This window comes from Pyxicephalus adspersus, chromosome Z, assembly GCF_032062135.1.
Source record: "Pyxicephalus adspersus chromosome Z, UCB_Pads_2.0, whole genome shotgun sequence".
Lineage (NCBI taxonomy): Eukaryota > Metazoa > Chordata > Amphibia > Anura > Pyxicephalidae > Pyxicephalus > Pyxicephalus adspersus.
The window spans coordinates 45,632,352-45,648,232 of record NC_092871.1 but is presented as its reverse complement, the minus strand read 5'-3'; the positions used below and the strand labels follow the sequence as shown (position 1 = coordinate 45,648,232).

Below are 15,881 nucleotides of genomic sequence, written 5' to 3'. Positions count from 1 at the left end.
ACCAAATTCATGTAGTAATAATGTTTTACAGATGGATACCCTAAGTGGCCATCTGTAAAACATTATCTGCATACAGGCTTCCTAAGTCCATGTTTAGTGTTTAAGGTGGGCTTCCACCTGTACAACTTTCAACTACTTTTTTTTTTTTTTTTTTACAAATGGCTCTAATGAAAATGATCATTTTCCTAAAACACATTGGCAATACAATGTATGAACAATATAGCTCCTGTGATCAGATATATTTGCTGCTTCTTTATCTAGAGAGTTGTGTCCCCTTGTGTGTGTAATCAAGTGCTTTTCTTTATCTGCCTATCTATTCATTTTTCCTTCTGAAATGTACAATTTTGAACTGTTACTGTTTGTTCTGCATGTGATTAACTTATGACCCGGTTGGATTGTGCTAAAGCACTTATCTGTTATTACAATGACAACACGATCCTGTGCTGCTTTCATGAAAGTCTCTTAAATCATTAATCCACTTCTGATGGTGGATTATTATGGTTCATGTTGAAATGTTTTATTCTTCTGTGACTCTTGTAAAAATATGTTTTCATCATGCAGAGCTAATGCATGTGCTGGAAATGCAGCAATTAGAAATGAACGAGCTTCGGGGACTGAAACTACAGCATGACCAGAAACTTAATGACCTGGAGAAGACACAGTCACTGCTGCTGCAGGTGAGATCTTCCAAACTTAAGCGTTATTTATTGATTTATGTCTCTTTAAGAGAATTTGTAAACACACAAATGTGCTCCCAGCTTCCAATATATAAGTCATGTGTTCATACATTTGTTTTTGTGCTATCACTAGATGAACACTGTTACCTGGATACATGTAATTGCAGGGTACGCTGAAACTAGAAAATCTGCAGAGGACATTGCAGCGCCTAAATGGAGAGGTGGACTGGAAGAAGCAGCTTCTAGAGAAGGATCACCAGGAGATTGAGCTTCTCATGACACAGATGCATATGCTGCAGGAGAAAGTGGAAATCTTGAATAGGGAAAAGGAACAGCTGGAGGGTAGCAGAGACGACTTAGAGCAGAAATTGGTCCATTCTAAAAAGTAATTGCTGAACTTTTGTGTATACTAATATAGTTTGATGACCACTATATTCTGGTCATGTGGTAGTCTGGTCTGCTAACTGCTGCCTAACTTTATTTTTTCTTCTCCAGTAATAATAGGCTAACTACTCCATGCAGACAGCTGCTTTCAGCTGACGATCTAGAGAATTTAGCTGTAAATAACTGTTGCACACAGCTGTATCTTTTCACAGGCAGGCCGCACTTCAACTTGTATCCATGAGCTAAATGTGTCTGAACCTATATCTGAGCTTGCACATTGTAATTTGTACTTTCTTTGATCAGGGCCCTAGCCGACACAGAAGAGCATGCAAGGTTGGCAAGCAACACCTTGGACAAACTGGAGTCTGATATAAAAAGTTTACAGGGTGAGCTCAATCAGTTAAGCAAGCAGAAACAATCATTGAGACAGGAAACTACAGCCACTCAACAGACCTTAGAAGGTGAGAGCTGAGACAGCATCTGTAACCCCTGATTAACCTTTGTCCTCCTCTCCCCTGCTCGTCCAACTACTTATGTGTCCAATTTCACCTATTACCAATGAATAACCTCTGTACCTGTGCCTCTGTGCCTAATAGTTATTTAAACCGATGATCAAATCTGTCAGCTGTGAATTTTTTTTAAAATGCATTTAGTGTGGTTGAACTCCTTCATGTGCTATAGTCTAGTTTAGGGAATACCCCTTTCCCTAACTAAGGAGGTTACATTGGTACCAACCACTCAGAGGGTTTTGCTTTGATTCCCTTTGGACCACAGCTGCTAGAAATTGCGGGTCAGTGAACATAATAAGCCTGATTTATCAACAAAATGTGCATACGCTCGATGTGCGTAAAAACACGTCGGACATCAAGTTCTATTACCCCGAGTCGGGGCCGAGTTCTACTAAACTCGCCTGCCGGATTCCTGCAAAAATGAGCAAAGATCTCAAATACGCCAATTAAAGCGACTAATTTTCAGCTGTGTGATTCAGAAGGAGATGTTAAACTCAATGGTTAGGTCATAGCAACTGATTAGCGCAACCTGCTTCCTGTTCTGTGCGCATCTCCAGTCGATTACAGGTCAGTTTGGTTAATCAAGTAAGTTTGCTTGGATGGTATGCATTGATGTGATTTTTTTGTAATCCTCATTATTAGTTTCATTTGTTGCTGCAATGTTTTTGTGCCTGGTTTGTAATGACGGTTTCTGTTGTTTAGCAATTCGTCCGCAATGTTTTGACGTTTTTTCCACAAGTATTGAGTACAAATGTTTGCATGGTTTCCACTCCCAACTGCTACTTGACCCCCCTCGTTGCCTTTGTCACATATTGGTATTTGATAGTATTATGTACATAGTCCTTTTCTGAATAAATTGTCATGGTTTTTATTTCTTTGTTTTTTATTTTTTTTTAATAGTCTGACATTTGCACTGTGCTGCCTGATCTTAGCACTATTATTGTATACAAACACACTTCCACTTGTTGTCCAAACTGGTTGTGAATTAGTTGTCCAGCTGAGTTGCATACTCATTGTAACACACCTGATGGTGATGGAAGAAGGTCCAGGTTGCCAAGCACAACATCAAAGCTCATTGATTGCCAAGCTTTGGTAGTGGAAGCACATAAATGTGGATTCCTCCTTTAACCAGAAGCAATATTATCCATGAATGTTGCTTGGAGCCAAGTCCATGACATCAGAAATAGTAGGATGAAATAGGCAATCTTTTTAATTTGAAGCAATATGGGCCAAAAAGCCCTCTTTGCCTATTTCTTCTTGTAAGTTCTCTTTTCTATGTATATCTACACACATATAAATTCATACATACATGTTTTGCTTCATGTGCACTCATGTCTGTACATACATGCATGAGTGCACATGAAGCAAAACAAACAGTATACAAATAAAAATAAAAACTTACCTGAATGATGATCCTTCTCTGCAAAAGTGCAGGACATTTTTCAACCAATGGAACACAGTTCATGCGCATATAGAGGGTCCGCCTTGGCACACAACTATGCGCATCACACTCCTGAAGTTTGGTGCACAATCATGCGCATCAAACAACTGAGTTTTAACAAGACAGTTATGCTGTTTTTAGCCTTTCAAACAATTCAGAGAAAAGAACAGCTTAAACAATCACAATTGACTTTTTAAACTGTGTGTTCTTGGAGATCACATAACAACAAACCCCCCCATTGACTTCAAAATTGCAAAATGGACATTAAAACATTCAAAGTTTAAAAACTAAAAGCAACTATTGTGCTAAATAGTAAGCAAAGTATAAAATGCAGCAACATAGATTAATTAGGATAACACACAAAACAACAGCCCCTTCCAAGAGAAAAGAAAAAGACAAAGAAAAAAGCCAGTTAGACAACACCCTTATATATGCTCAAAGTTCAGCATCCAGCTGATACAAATTCACCTGCAATTGGCATTTGCGCAGTCTGTCAAAATTGGATGTGTATATATATAAATATATATATAGAGATATTTATAGATATATCTATCTATGGAAGCAAACAAGAACATGTGCTTGTGACTTCTGTGGGAAAATCTAATCCGGTGGCAAAGCCAAGGTTTAGCCTGCGGAAAGTCGCTTGTATTTACCCCCAGGCAGCTCCACCGCTCAGGCATCGTAAGCGTTTAGACACCTATGTAGAGCAGCTGAACTCGGTTAACTCTTGCCTAGCTGGAAAATAATTATTAATTTTAAAATATGCCTGTTTCTTAGCTCATATAGATGTTTTAAACATTTGAACAGGCCAAACATTTTTCTTTAGGGCTAAGTGAAAGATGTGTGACATTAGAAAGAATGATTTTTATATAGGAACAGTGACTTTTAATGCAAGCTTGCCAGTGTCAAACTGCCGGGAATGCGCGTCTCCAACAGGGAGATCATTTCAGTTAATAACTTCCGCAAGAATACGCCAGCACCTTGAATTTGGTTGATAAATCGATCGAAGGGTTCCGATTTTGGATCGCGAATAAGAATGCACGAGAGAATGTCTGATTTTGCTTGATGAATCAGCTCAATGTCTACATTAAATATAAAAATGTTTATTTTTTTCTTTCTCAACCATTGAGGTACACAGGAAGCCTTTTACCTTTTGGGTTATAATTCTGTCTACATGATAATTGGGCGCAGTAGGCCCAGGATTACCCCTCCTACTTCAGCATGCCTGGGTGTGTCTTAGTAGGTCACTGCAATCAAGAATAATTTCATTGCTGTGCAAACTGGTCTTTCTTGAACCATCCAAGCAATTCTCACATCTGACCTAAGAACTGACCCTTCACTAAAGATGCCATGCAGACTATGTCCTGGTTCTACATGTCCTGAGTCTACTTCCCTTAGGTTGTTGGGTGTTTTTTACGGTTCCCCACTTTTCTGCTGGCTTTAACGCAAAGGGTTAACGTGGAAGGATTGAATAGCTGTCATCCACTGCTCTACTGCTTCTACTGCTTCTACTGCTTCTTGCTTCACTATCCAGTTACAGCTATTGTATCTTTTATAAAAACTCTGTCCTATATATTCTCAAAATTGCTTTTTCCAAGCAATTTGTATAAGGGGAAAAAGGAAAACTGGAGGAATCTAAAAATCCAGACCCACCAATAATTTTGATTGACAGCTGTATTAAAATTAACTGATTTTGTTGTTTAATTTATTAATTTAAAAAAAATGTTCTTTTTATTTAGAAAAAAGAGAAGAGGTCAAGCTGCTGCAGGATGAGCTGAGTGACTTGCAGGATCAACTGAGAGTGGTAGAGCAGGTACATGATTCATACTTTGTATACATAACTGTCACGGTGCTGCAAGGCAAGACGGTGGAGCCTCCGTATCACCAGCTCAGTTGGTAGAGGTGTGCACATGGAGCAGAGTCTAAGCAGCTGCCCGGCCCTCACTAAAGCCTCTAGAGGTGAGGGTGCTGCGCTGCGGGCAACTGCCAGGTTGCAGCCCCTGTGCACGCAGAGGCAGCTGACTGCTGACAGGCAGAAACAAGATGTAGTACCAGAACAAGGGAGTACAAAGAGTAGACAGCCAAGCCAGAGTTCAGGGCAGGCAGCGATAAGGAGTAGTCAAAGCCAAGCTGAGGTGGATACACAAAGAATCAGGAATAAGAGAAGCAAACAGGAACCTGGAAGCAGAACCAAAGAAACTCCTTGTTCAGGCAACTTCCTGTTGCCACTCACTTCCTTTGAAGGGCAGATCATGTGATAGATGGAAGCCATGTGACCAGCTTCATCCTATCCTACCAACAGAGGGGATCCTGTAGACAAGAGGTTGTTGGTGTTCATACCTCCACCAGCAAGGCGAAGTGTGTCTGAGAAACACTCTAGTCCTCAGAGATAGTTGAGCAGCTGACTGGGAGTCACATAACCTAGACCAGGAAGTGATCTGAGGAGGTGGTGCCTTAGCAGATCTGGTGCTGGAAGCAGGGGAGTGTACGGTGGGTGACACTGAAGGAGGCACAGATCCCCTGGTCCTGCAGTGATCTGTGACAATACCCATGTGTGGTGGAAAATGTATTTATGTTCCTCATAAAGTAACAATGATGTTCTTCCTTTAACTGTTGCAGTTTATTGTCATTAACTTTAAAGCAAAAGAGGCTATTTTGGCAACACATATTATTTTTAAAATGAAAAGATGGAGTTTTTATTTTGAGTCTTGGGTTGTTTAGAATCCATTAATAGAATTAATTTCAAATTGAGAATGGAAGCTTTTTGTACCTTTTAATACCCACCACCCTTAGAATGTTTTCAATGGGAAAGGAATTCCAGCCAGTGGTGTACCTCTGTATTAGATTTATCTAAGGCTTACATTATCAAATAAATTAAAGAAAAACACAGAACAGGGTTTTGTTATGCCAAAAATTTATATTTATTGTGTATTCTACAGAGCAGTGAGAATATACAGTAGGTATATACAAATTTAAATTTTATGCAAGTGCCTTATACCATTTCTCATGGTGGGAGTAAAAGGCTTCCTCTAGATAGATATTTATTTAAGTACATAACATACATATAAGGTACCTTTTCTTCAATTAATGATGAAGAGTGAGAAAGGGGATCGATATATAGAACAGCTTGTTAATCTGTCGCGTTTCACCCTTAGGCTTCCTCAGGGGTAGGGCCTACATTAGCAAGGCGTCCAACAAAATCATGGTGGCTGCTATTGTACTATAGGACTCCTCTGGTAAGCAGTTGGAGACTTTTCTTAAAGAGGAATTTCCACCTATAACCTAAAAAAACCTAAACATAAAAAAGTCAAAGAAAAATACACAGAGAGCAATGTTCACATAAAACAAATGTAAGATACACACTTGTCTTTCATGCAGATCATTGATACTTTTTACAAGTATTTTTACATCCTCTTTTCTCTCACACCTCAACACCTTTAGTGCCGGCATTACTTATTTCTTTTTTTTTTCCTAACCCAGTATTTTTGTACAGAGCATGGTGCATTCCACAGTGGGGTAAATGAAGGGATATTCTCACCTCTAGCAACTGGCCGCCAATGGGATTGTTTCTCATTTTGTACCATAACAACCATTATAAACGTTCCCAAAAACATTTAGCCCTATTGTTCAGGTGCACTGTTTTATTGGCTGCTGAATGTCAGACTGGAACACTTCCAGTAGTGAATGGTGACAAGCATAGTGGAGGGTGGGGCACTCCTTCATTAAAACATATCCTAGTATAAACCCATCTGAATTTCTTGTAACATTTATTGCAACTGTATGTTCAAGGGAAAGGTTCAATGAAATCCTACTCTATTTCAAATGGTTAAAATATATTTTTTATTACATTTGTGTGTTTTTTTATAACTTTAACCACCTGGCCGTTAAGCCCGAGCATGTTTGGGGTAAAAACTTTTGCAATTATGGTTAACCCCGAGTTTTTCTCACCAGGTGGTTAAATGTAAACAAATGTTATATTGCAATCCTAAAAAAAAAAATTTCATGAAAAACAGTGTAACGCTTTTGGTACAGAAAACTAGACATCAGTGTAACACCCAGGAGGTTAAGTTAGATGCTTACTTGCCTGAAAAGTCAAGAATGCAGAGAAAGTTTAGCTGACGGGCTCTGCCCTGCACAAGGTTTTGGTGATAATTCTTCTTCTTTCCCAAGCTACAGCTGTATGAATAAAATCTCTCAACTATGTCCCAAATAAAGCAATGTTTCAAGCCTCGTTAGAATGTCTGGTAACTGTTCTTAGGCTTACAATGTGAGAACCTGTTAAAGAGTTTTAGTCTAATTTCTCATATGGCTGTGCTTTCTATACGCATGCATAGAACACATTGGCTGTGCACCTGGACCGTAAATCCAGCATCTCAGAGGGTATTAACCTACCTATTTTGAGAAAGAAGACTCCTACTTCTTGATGACGTCATTAAGGATGCCATAGGTAGTAGGAGTACTCCTCTTCCTTGGTGGAAAAAGGCTCCAGGGAGGTTCAGTAGTTCCCCATCATTGTTTCTCCATTCCTAACCGTTTGTCTTCTCGACCCCCAAAATCTGCTTTAATTTCTAGTCATTCTGTGGACTCAAAGTCTGTTTATTATCTGAAAGCTATTACTTTGCAGTCACATTTTACTACTGGAACATCTGGTGACCTCCAGAGATTCAAGACAAATTTTTTAGTGACTTCTTCCCAGTCCCAAGAAACAAGTGAACCTATGGGTAGTCTCCCTACATTAATTTTCCAATCGCTAGATAGTTACCTCCATCCTGTGTCTCCTCAAATGGCTTCTTCACCCCATCCCTTCTTTTGGGGTCCACTTAATTTCTTTTGAAAGTGAGTGATGGGTAGTTCCACGTGTCTTCCTCACAATATGTAGAAAACCTTCCCACAGAATAAATCTGGCCTTTGCCTTGACTATGACAAAGAATTTGGCTTCTAGAGTTAAATCTTTTTCAAATCTCCTACTGGTGGATAAGAAGACTGGTTTTTGCATTGCTGGATTTCATGGTACAATTACCCCCAGATGACACCAGATTTACCAGAGAGCTGACATTTTACTAATAACACTGAGACCTATTAGCATTATTTTACCTTTATGTTCTCTTTTAGGATCTAAGAAACACCAAAAAGCAGCGGGATAATATGTTGTGTGAGCAGTCATCCCTGCAGGATAAACTGTCAGAAACCACAAATCAATACAGACTGCTACAAGAGAAGGAGAGCAGAAAGGAAGAACACCTGAAACAGCTTGAAAGAGCCATTGAGGGCAAGGAGTCTGAGATCAAGCAGCAGGAAATGGTAGGACAAGCACATGGTTTATTGACTGATGTCAGTTACTGTCTAAGATAGAATTACATTTTCCAGAACTACAACACAGTTTAATATTAAGAAGTAACCATGTAAAAAAACTCCTACAACAGAGTGTCCATTATTCTTATTTAAAGGTATTGTAGCAGTTCCTGACTAATAATTAAAGACTTATTCCAAATGTCCATCCATAGTTGATGTTGTGTAGCCCAAATAAAATCTAACTTTACTATTTGGCTGTCTATCCAGACCCGCTGAATGTTAGCCCATATATTTATCCATTTATCAATGCCTCGATCCAGAGCTTCTGGTTTCCAACACTAGTATAGTCTAAATATTAGTTCCAAACATCTTAATATCCTTCCAGAGTTGCTGGTTTATAGCACCGATTTAATGTATATATAGAGCCATTTATCCATCTGTCCATTCAGAGTAGCTTGTTTGAAGAATATATATATATATGAAATATAATTAGGGTTGTTTTATTTAACTGTCCATCTAGAACAGATGGTGTGCTGCCTAGTTACAACTTTAATATATAGAGCCTGTTAGCCCTCATCAGCGCAAATTATTTATTTTTGGCCCCGAGGAAAGCTTAACTGAACTATAGGGTCTTTATTATGGTATTTAAATATAAATTTTTGCCATCTTAGAACAGAAGATATTTACATGATATATTTATATTTTGCAAGTGTTTTTGCAAATATGTTTGTCACACGACACGTACCTGACAATAATGACAATGAAAATGTGTTTCAGTGTGTAAAACAAATAATGAAGGATATTGACCACCAAGAGGAACAGCTCAAGGCTTCAGCAGCTAGGCTTGACGATCAAAGGCAGAAATATGAGTGGGAACTATCAAACCAACAGAACACTCTAGATGGAATAAATGCCAAAATCCTTAAACTGGAGGAGCATGCACAGAAGCTGCAGCAGGAGAATCGATGGTGTGAAGATCTGGAGGAGTCTCTGGCTGGTGCACGTAAGTTTTTCAGCCCAGGGTATTCAACAAATGTTTATCAAAGTGTACTTGACATTCTGGGCGGTTTATTTCTGTCTGAATTTATATGTCTAAAAGTGGTACATTGTTTTTCAATAAATTTTTTACAGTATAATATAATAGTATGAGTATAATAAAGTTTGAAACACAAAATTATCAAAATAATAAACTGAATAAAAAAAAAAAATATTTAAAAAAATATACTCATACTGTTGTATTATACTGTAAAATAAATGTTCATGAAAGACAAAGTACTGCTTTTAGACATAATAAATCCACTGTATTGCATTCAATACAGTTATTTTGTATTGAATGCAATACAAAATAATTTTAAATTCCCGCCACTCCCACAACACAACGGCCACACGCACCAATGTCACCGGGAACTCCCTGGTGACTCATCAGATGCAAATTTTACGCCGGCCGGAGGATGTGAGGAGATGCAAAGAACGATGGAGGACAAAGGAGGATGCCAGTGGATCAGGTAACGTTCAATTCACTATGGATTTTCACTGTTTCAGCTACCCCATGTGTGACTTCGGGTTACCGCTTTCAGCATCTTTTTCTTACCCCGAGTCACACCGCACGTTACCGCTGGGGAGGTTAATAATATTCTCCGTATTTTATTTCAGTAGATTTTATTCTGATGTTGAGAACAAAAGTTTGGATTTTTGCTTTGTGTTTAGGAAGTTGTATATTCACAAAATGGTAAATCCATGGGTGTAGAAGTGTATGTGGATATAACTCCTGGCTGTCCCTGCAGTTAATCAGTGGCTTTATTGTTATTTTAAGCAACCTTAGAGAATAGAATTTCTAGATAGTCCTGGAAATGGCCCTAGGTAGAGGCAATGAAAAGCACGCTGGGATGGAGTTTGTAGCTGGTACGTAAAACAAAGCTGATGCTCACATCAACAAAGTCTGCTGGTCATTGGTATGTTGTAGACACTTGTAGAATAGGAGAGCTTCAGTTTTGCACATTAGTTGCTGCATTGTTGAAAAGAAATGTAAAAATCAGAACTTCTTGTGCTCTTATTGATCTTTTTTTTTAATAATACCCCAGTTTTGAGTTACCAGATGTTCTTCGAATATTGAAACTCACCAGTCAGGTTTGTTAGTTGTAAGGACAGTGTGTGACTTAATCAAGACACTTTCTAAATACAGATAACACTGGTCAACAAAGATTTTCTTGCCAAACAGAATAAACAGTATGTTTGATGCACGGATTCCAAATATGGTATTCGTTTTGATAGATTGGCTCTAGTTTTAGAGTATAAGGAAACATGAAAATTAGGCAAAATTAAACCAGATCTGTCTATGAATACAAAATTTCATTTTTGAAATACTTTATGTCAATATAGTCTATGTTAAGTATATTTTCAGAACTAATCACAAAGAAGTCAATGAAAAACTCAGTTTGTATAATTTCCTTTTATGCTGATGATCAGGACAATCACGTTGAAGGCTCCAGCAGTAGTCTGCCATCATGTGTCTCTTCCATCTGTCCTGATACCTTTCTTCCATCACCTTTATATCTTGATGGAACCTCTCCCCTTCTTACTCACTGAAATCATGAAGGTTTGGAAATTTTTGCAAATGGCTATGGAGATAGTGTTCCCTTTATGCTCATAGTAGCACCCAAATTTTTAAAGTTTAAGAGCAAGTTATGTACCAGTTCAGAATTTTGTGCTTTATAGTTACCCAAGAAGTTCTTGACGACCATGACATCGCTGTGCCAGGCAGAAACTTCAGTATCAGTCATGTAATTTGTGAAATTTGAATCATTTATCAGTTTCTAAATCTGGGGACCATCAAAGATTTCTGCTTTTAATTTTTCAGTACTCAATCCAGGGAAGAATCTACAAATGTATTTGAAGCAATCACCGTCCTTGTTCAGAGCTCTAACAAATTGCTTCATTAATCCCAACTTTATGTGTAGTGGAGGGAGAATTATTTTTTTCTTTGTCAACCATTGGCTCGTTAATGATGTTCGCTGGACCTATTTTCATGTTTTCCCTTGGAGGCCATGTCACTTTTTCCAGTGATCCAGCATTGCTCCACTATCCCACAAGCAGATGAAACATGGGAACTTTGTGTATCCACTTTGCTGTCCAAGTAGGAAGTTCACCATTTTTAAATAAACACATTGGTGTTCATGATAGCAAAGCTTTTGTAAAACCATTTTTATATTTTAATATTCTTCTTTAAGTTTTGTTATTTTAACTTCCAGTCTCAGACAGTTCTTTTCTTTTAGCCTGGATGCTAAAAGTTCAGATGCTTGTTTTGACAGATTTAGGTCATGTATTAAATCATTGAGCTCTTCTTGGGAGAACTGCTGGTTTGATGAAACACTTCCTAAATATTCACTTCCACTGCTAACTCCTGGATTACACTTCAAACCCTGTATATCCTCCATGTCAGACACAGGAATATCAGGGAGTGTACTGAACACTGGTATGGGAACATCAGCACCATGCGGCACAGGTCGTCTTGCTGATTTCAAATCCGGGTACTCCTACTTGTTTGTCTTGTAACGATTGAAACCTTTTACATTCAGAGCACAAAAATAACAATCATTATGATGATTTTTGAGCTCTCGCCATACTATAAGTACACCAAATTTCAAACTTTTCAGTTTTCCATTTTTCCACTGACGTAGACACACTACACAAGTTTTACATACCATATGGGGAGCCCAAAACTTATCTTGGTCCCCCAGTTTAATACCAAAATATGCAAGATATGCTTGTTTCACAAATTCTGTAATGTTTCTTCTCTGTTTTTGCTGAGAATATTCACCACAAATTTAGCAAAATACATTAGGGTCATTTAAACGACTTGTTCCTGAAGAACTCATATTTCTGTAAAAAAAGGAAAATGTATGAATAAAAAGAAGGCAAATGAAAGTTTCATGAAACAATACTACATTTAATATATAAAAATGCAAAACATCGTGTAAATAAAGATTGATAATATTATGCTGTGTTAACATTTGTTGTTGGTAAATTTGTCTATTCTGATTCTTGTATCACAAGAACTAGAGCCAGTTCAATGAAACTGATGTCATTTCTGGATTCAGCAGAGCTGAAATACACTAAATATATTGAAAAATCCTTGGCAAGTGAAAACATTTTTTTTTTGTTGAGCTGTGTAAATGAACAAAATACTTGTAAGAAATACTCGATATCCAGGGGGGATATAAACATTTAAATTATTGTACTTCTAGGACATCTCTTGTCAGAGCATGAGGAGCAGTTACGGGGTAAAACCAATGAGATTTTATCACTGCAGAAGGAGGCGGAAATTTACAGAAACAAATTGAGCAGCTTGAGAGAGCAGCTGTCATCTGAAAAAAAGAAGAATGAGAATAGAATAAAGATGCTGAAAGATGCCATTACAAACCAACGGCTGCAGTTTGAAAGATCGGCTGAGGTATTGTATTGTCTTTATCAATACGTATGTGGCATATTCTCAGTGTGTAATAACTCTATTTACTATTTATTATTATGTATACAATTTTCTCATATATGTTATTCTCTGTTTGAAATTTGAATGTAACCTTGTTGTATAACCTATTCTGTATTGGCTGACCATTAACACCTGGCAGTTTTCTTCTATAGAGTTACTGTACAGAAAGTCATTGGTGCATTGGAGAAAATACTTTCCATCTATGCCACCTTTATGTACCATTTTTAACTCCAAGCATTTGTGAAACTTGTCAAAAAAGAATGTTAAATAGGCTGCTAGTTCAATGTTTCCATCTGAAAGTACAGGTTGTCTGGCCGAACTTTGGCTTCAATCCTTTTTTTCATCACTGACTGAATTGTAATGAGCGTAGGGCATAAGGACTACTAACTTTGATGTGTTGCATGCTTACTGTGGATCAGTAATTCACAAATACTAAAGCCAGAGACATTGACACAGCTAAAATTTTCACTGGCCAGCAGATCTAATAAGCTTTCTTTAAGCTATGCCACAAATTGCAGTTCCAGAGTTCTTTACAACCCTGTTTGTTATTGCAGGAACAGAAACTGGAAACCAGCAGTCTAAAGAAGCAGCTCCTGGCTGTAGAACAAGCAGCTTATGACAGCCATGAGAGATCCAAACGCCTGCTCAAAGAACTGAAGCAGCTACAGGCGGAGCATACCATACTTCAAAAACAGGTGGAGAATTAACTGTTAGGATATCATTCCTAAATTTCTATTATATGTTTGCTGTATGTACACAAAATACAATTGCTCTACTACATCCACAGGTTGAAGAGTTGGTCTGTTACTTTTTATTATAGTAAATTGAAATACATTCACTAAAATCTGATATACATTTCAACCATGTTAAAATACTTCCTAATATTGTTTATATAAATCTGTAGCTTTTAATAAAATACTGAGTCTCTCATTCATTCTCCTCTATTGTAAAATGCTTTCCTCGTGAAGAATACTAACAGCCAAACCAACACCTATTGCATAGTTACGGTCTACTGTTTGTCATCCTCTCCAGTCACCAGCCAGTCCAGTGTAATGGTTGGCAGCTAACACCAGAGCATCTAAATGTAAAAATTGTAAAAAAAAAGTTTTTTAAATGTCATCCAGAGTTTAGTTTTTATTTTTTTAGAGTTTTAGTTTTTTAAGGGAATTGGATTCCTCCTACCCTTTGGATGTACTCTGAGGGCTGCATTTACATTCTCAGATCCAAAGACTGCATATCTGTATATAACCATTCAAAATAGTCAGATCGTGTCAGCTTGTTCGATAATTATCCAGTGTCTGTGGCCATTTTTTGCTGTCCCAAACAAATAATAAAAACATTTTATTCTTTGTACAGATTAAAAGTCAAGAGGACCTGGACAAGAGGCAGCAAGATGTGAATGAGGCAGTGAAAGAGTTAAAAGCTCAGGTGAAGAAAGAAATCCAGAATACCCTGCAAGATCTGCACTGTTCTACAAAAAATGAACTGGAGGAGGATACAGATGCCATACTGGAACACAATCAAAGTCGCAGCTCTCAGTTGGAAAGTCTGAAGGAGAATTTTCCATTTACAGGAAACTTCACATCTGAACCAGCACTGGGGAGCAGCCACGGGCTTCTATTTGTAAGTAGACTGTGTGCAAATACCGACCAAGTTTTCCTGCTCTTTTCAATGTCTCTTTTCCAATGGGATGTCCTGAACTTTGTGAGGATTGGATCCATCTACATCTTTTCATTTTTATGGCCTTAGCCTACTCTGCTGTGTCCTGGTGTCCTTGTCCTACAGTCTCTCCACTGCTTTCCTGGTCTACTTGTCCACAAGAATCTTTTGGTTTCCCATCACCATTTGTTGGTGCTGTTTAATAGTGTCCAGCTTAGAAGTCTCCACTCACTTTTTTAGGTTTCCTTTGACCAAAAAAAACTGAACAGTAACTTTAGTAATAATTTTTGTATAGATGTCAGCTTAACTTTTTTTTTTACATAACCATTATATCTTTCCTGCAGGATGAAAATTGGCGTGGGGAGGCACTAAGGGAAAAGCTCAGGCAGCAGGAAGATCGGTTGAAGGTGAGCACATATATCAGAATCAGTAAATTGCAGTAGCCTAATAAAACCAATCGGAAATGATGACCATACTGGCCTGACTGCAGTAATCACAGATGAAGACTATTCAAATTGGACATGAATTACAAGTCTAAAAATAAAATTAGTGATGTGTAAGCATCTGCAAAGTCACAAGTAACCTATGTAATTGGCTTTAGGTTTCTTGCACCCTTCTTCTTGTGTTAGTCTACATTGTGATCTGTATTTTGATCCCTGTATTTCTAAAGACGTTAAAAGGGGAACAAAATGGATAATTGTGTGTCTACATCACAGTTTCTAATATATTATTATATGTTTTGTGCATTTCCAGGCCCAGCTTCACCAGCAGATGTGTAAGCAGGCAGATGTGCTGAGCAGAGGCCGACAGCAGACGGAGGGGTCCCTGTATAATCTGAAGAGACAGGTCAATGCTCTGGATGAACTTGTCAGCAATATATCAGTAGATTCTTCATTCCATTCCCAGAATTCCTTTGGTGCAACGCAATACCTGAGTGATGATACACGCTGCCTGGTGAGTACAACAAGCGGTTTAGTCAAATGTCTCTAATGCACAACCTGGATATAAAAGTAACATTAGAGGAGGGAAAAGCAGCCTATCAGATTTATTGCTTGCTGCATCCTATGGGCAACACACTCTTTCCTTGATGTTTTTTTTAATTCTAATTTAGAACAGTATGTTGATCACTATGGTAACAAGTCATACTGCTCACATGAAATTGCCTTTTACCTATTCTGCCCCCCACAGGTGTTGCCACTTCCGGTTGTCACTGCTGAATGGTGAATATAAGGCATAAAGTTCAGATCTAACTTATGAGGAATATATACCGTATTTTTCGGCGTATAAGACGCTCCGGCATATAAGACGCACCCAATTTTAAAGGAGGAAAATCTAGAAAAAAAAAATTCTAAAAGATTATTCCCCTTCTGATCACCCTGTCCCAATTTATCCCCTTCTGATCACTCTGTGCCAATTTATCCCCTTCTGATCAC

The 15,881-nt window shown here is 38.0% G+C and overlaps 1 protein-coding gene across 6 annotated transcripts in view; it reads left to right on the top strand.

Moving 5' to 3' along the window:
* The window catches only part of CNTRL (centriolin), a 61,315-nt gene that overhangs the window by 43,312 nt on the left and 2,122 nt on the right, over positions 1–15,881 (top strand). For all 6 annotated transcript variants that reach the window (XM_072431931.1, XM_072431934.1, XM_072431933.1 and 3 more), the window contains 11 exons: positions 562–677; positions 845–1,062; positions 1,365–1,522; positions 4,751–4,824; positions 8,124–8,312; positions 9,081–9,306; positions 12,548–12,753; positions 13,344–13,484; positions 14,146–14,412; positions 14,793–14,855; positions 15,202–15,402. In XM_072431931.1, coding sequence (XP_072288032.1) covers positions 562–677; positions 845–1,062; positions 1,365–1,522; positions 4,751–4,824; positions 8,124–8,312; positions 9,081–9,306; positions 12,548–12,753; positions 13,344–13,484; positions 14,146–14,412; positions 14,793–14,855; positions 15,202–15,402 — 1,859 coding nt within the window. The remainder of the gene's footprint in view (positions 1–561; positions 678–844; positions 1,063–1,364; positions 1,523–4,750; positions 4,825–8,123; positions 8,313–9,080; positions 9,307–12,547; positions 12,754–13,343; positions 13,485–14,145; positions 14,413–14,792; positions 14,856–15,201; positions 15,403–15,881) is intronic.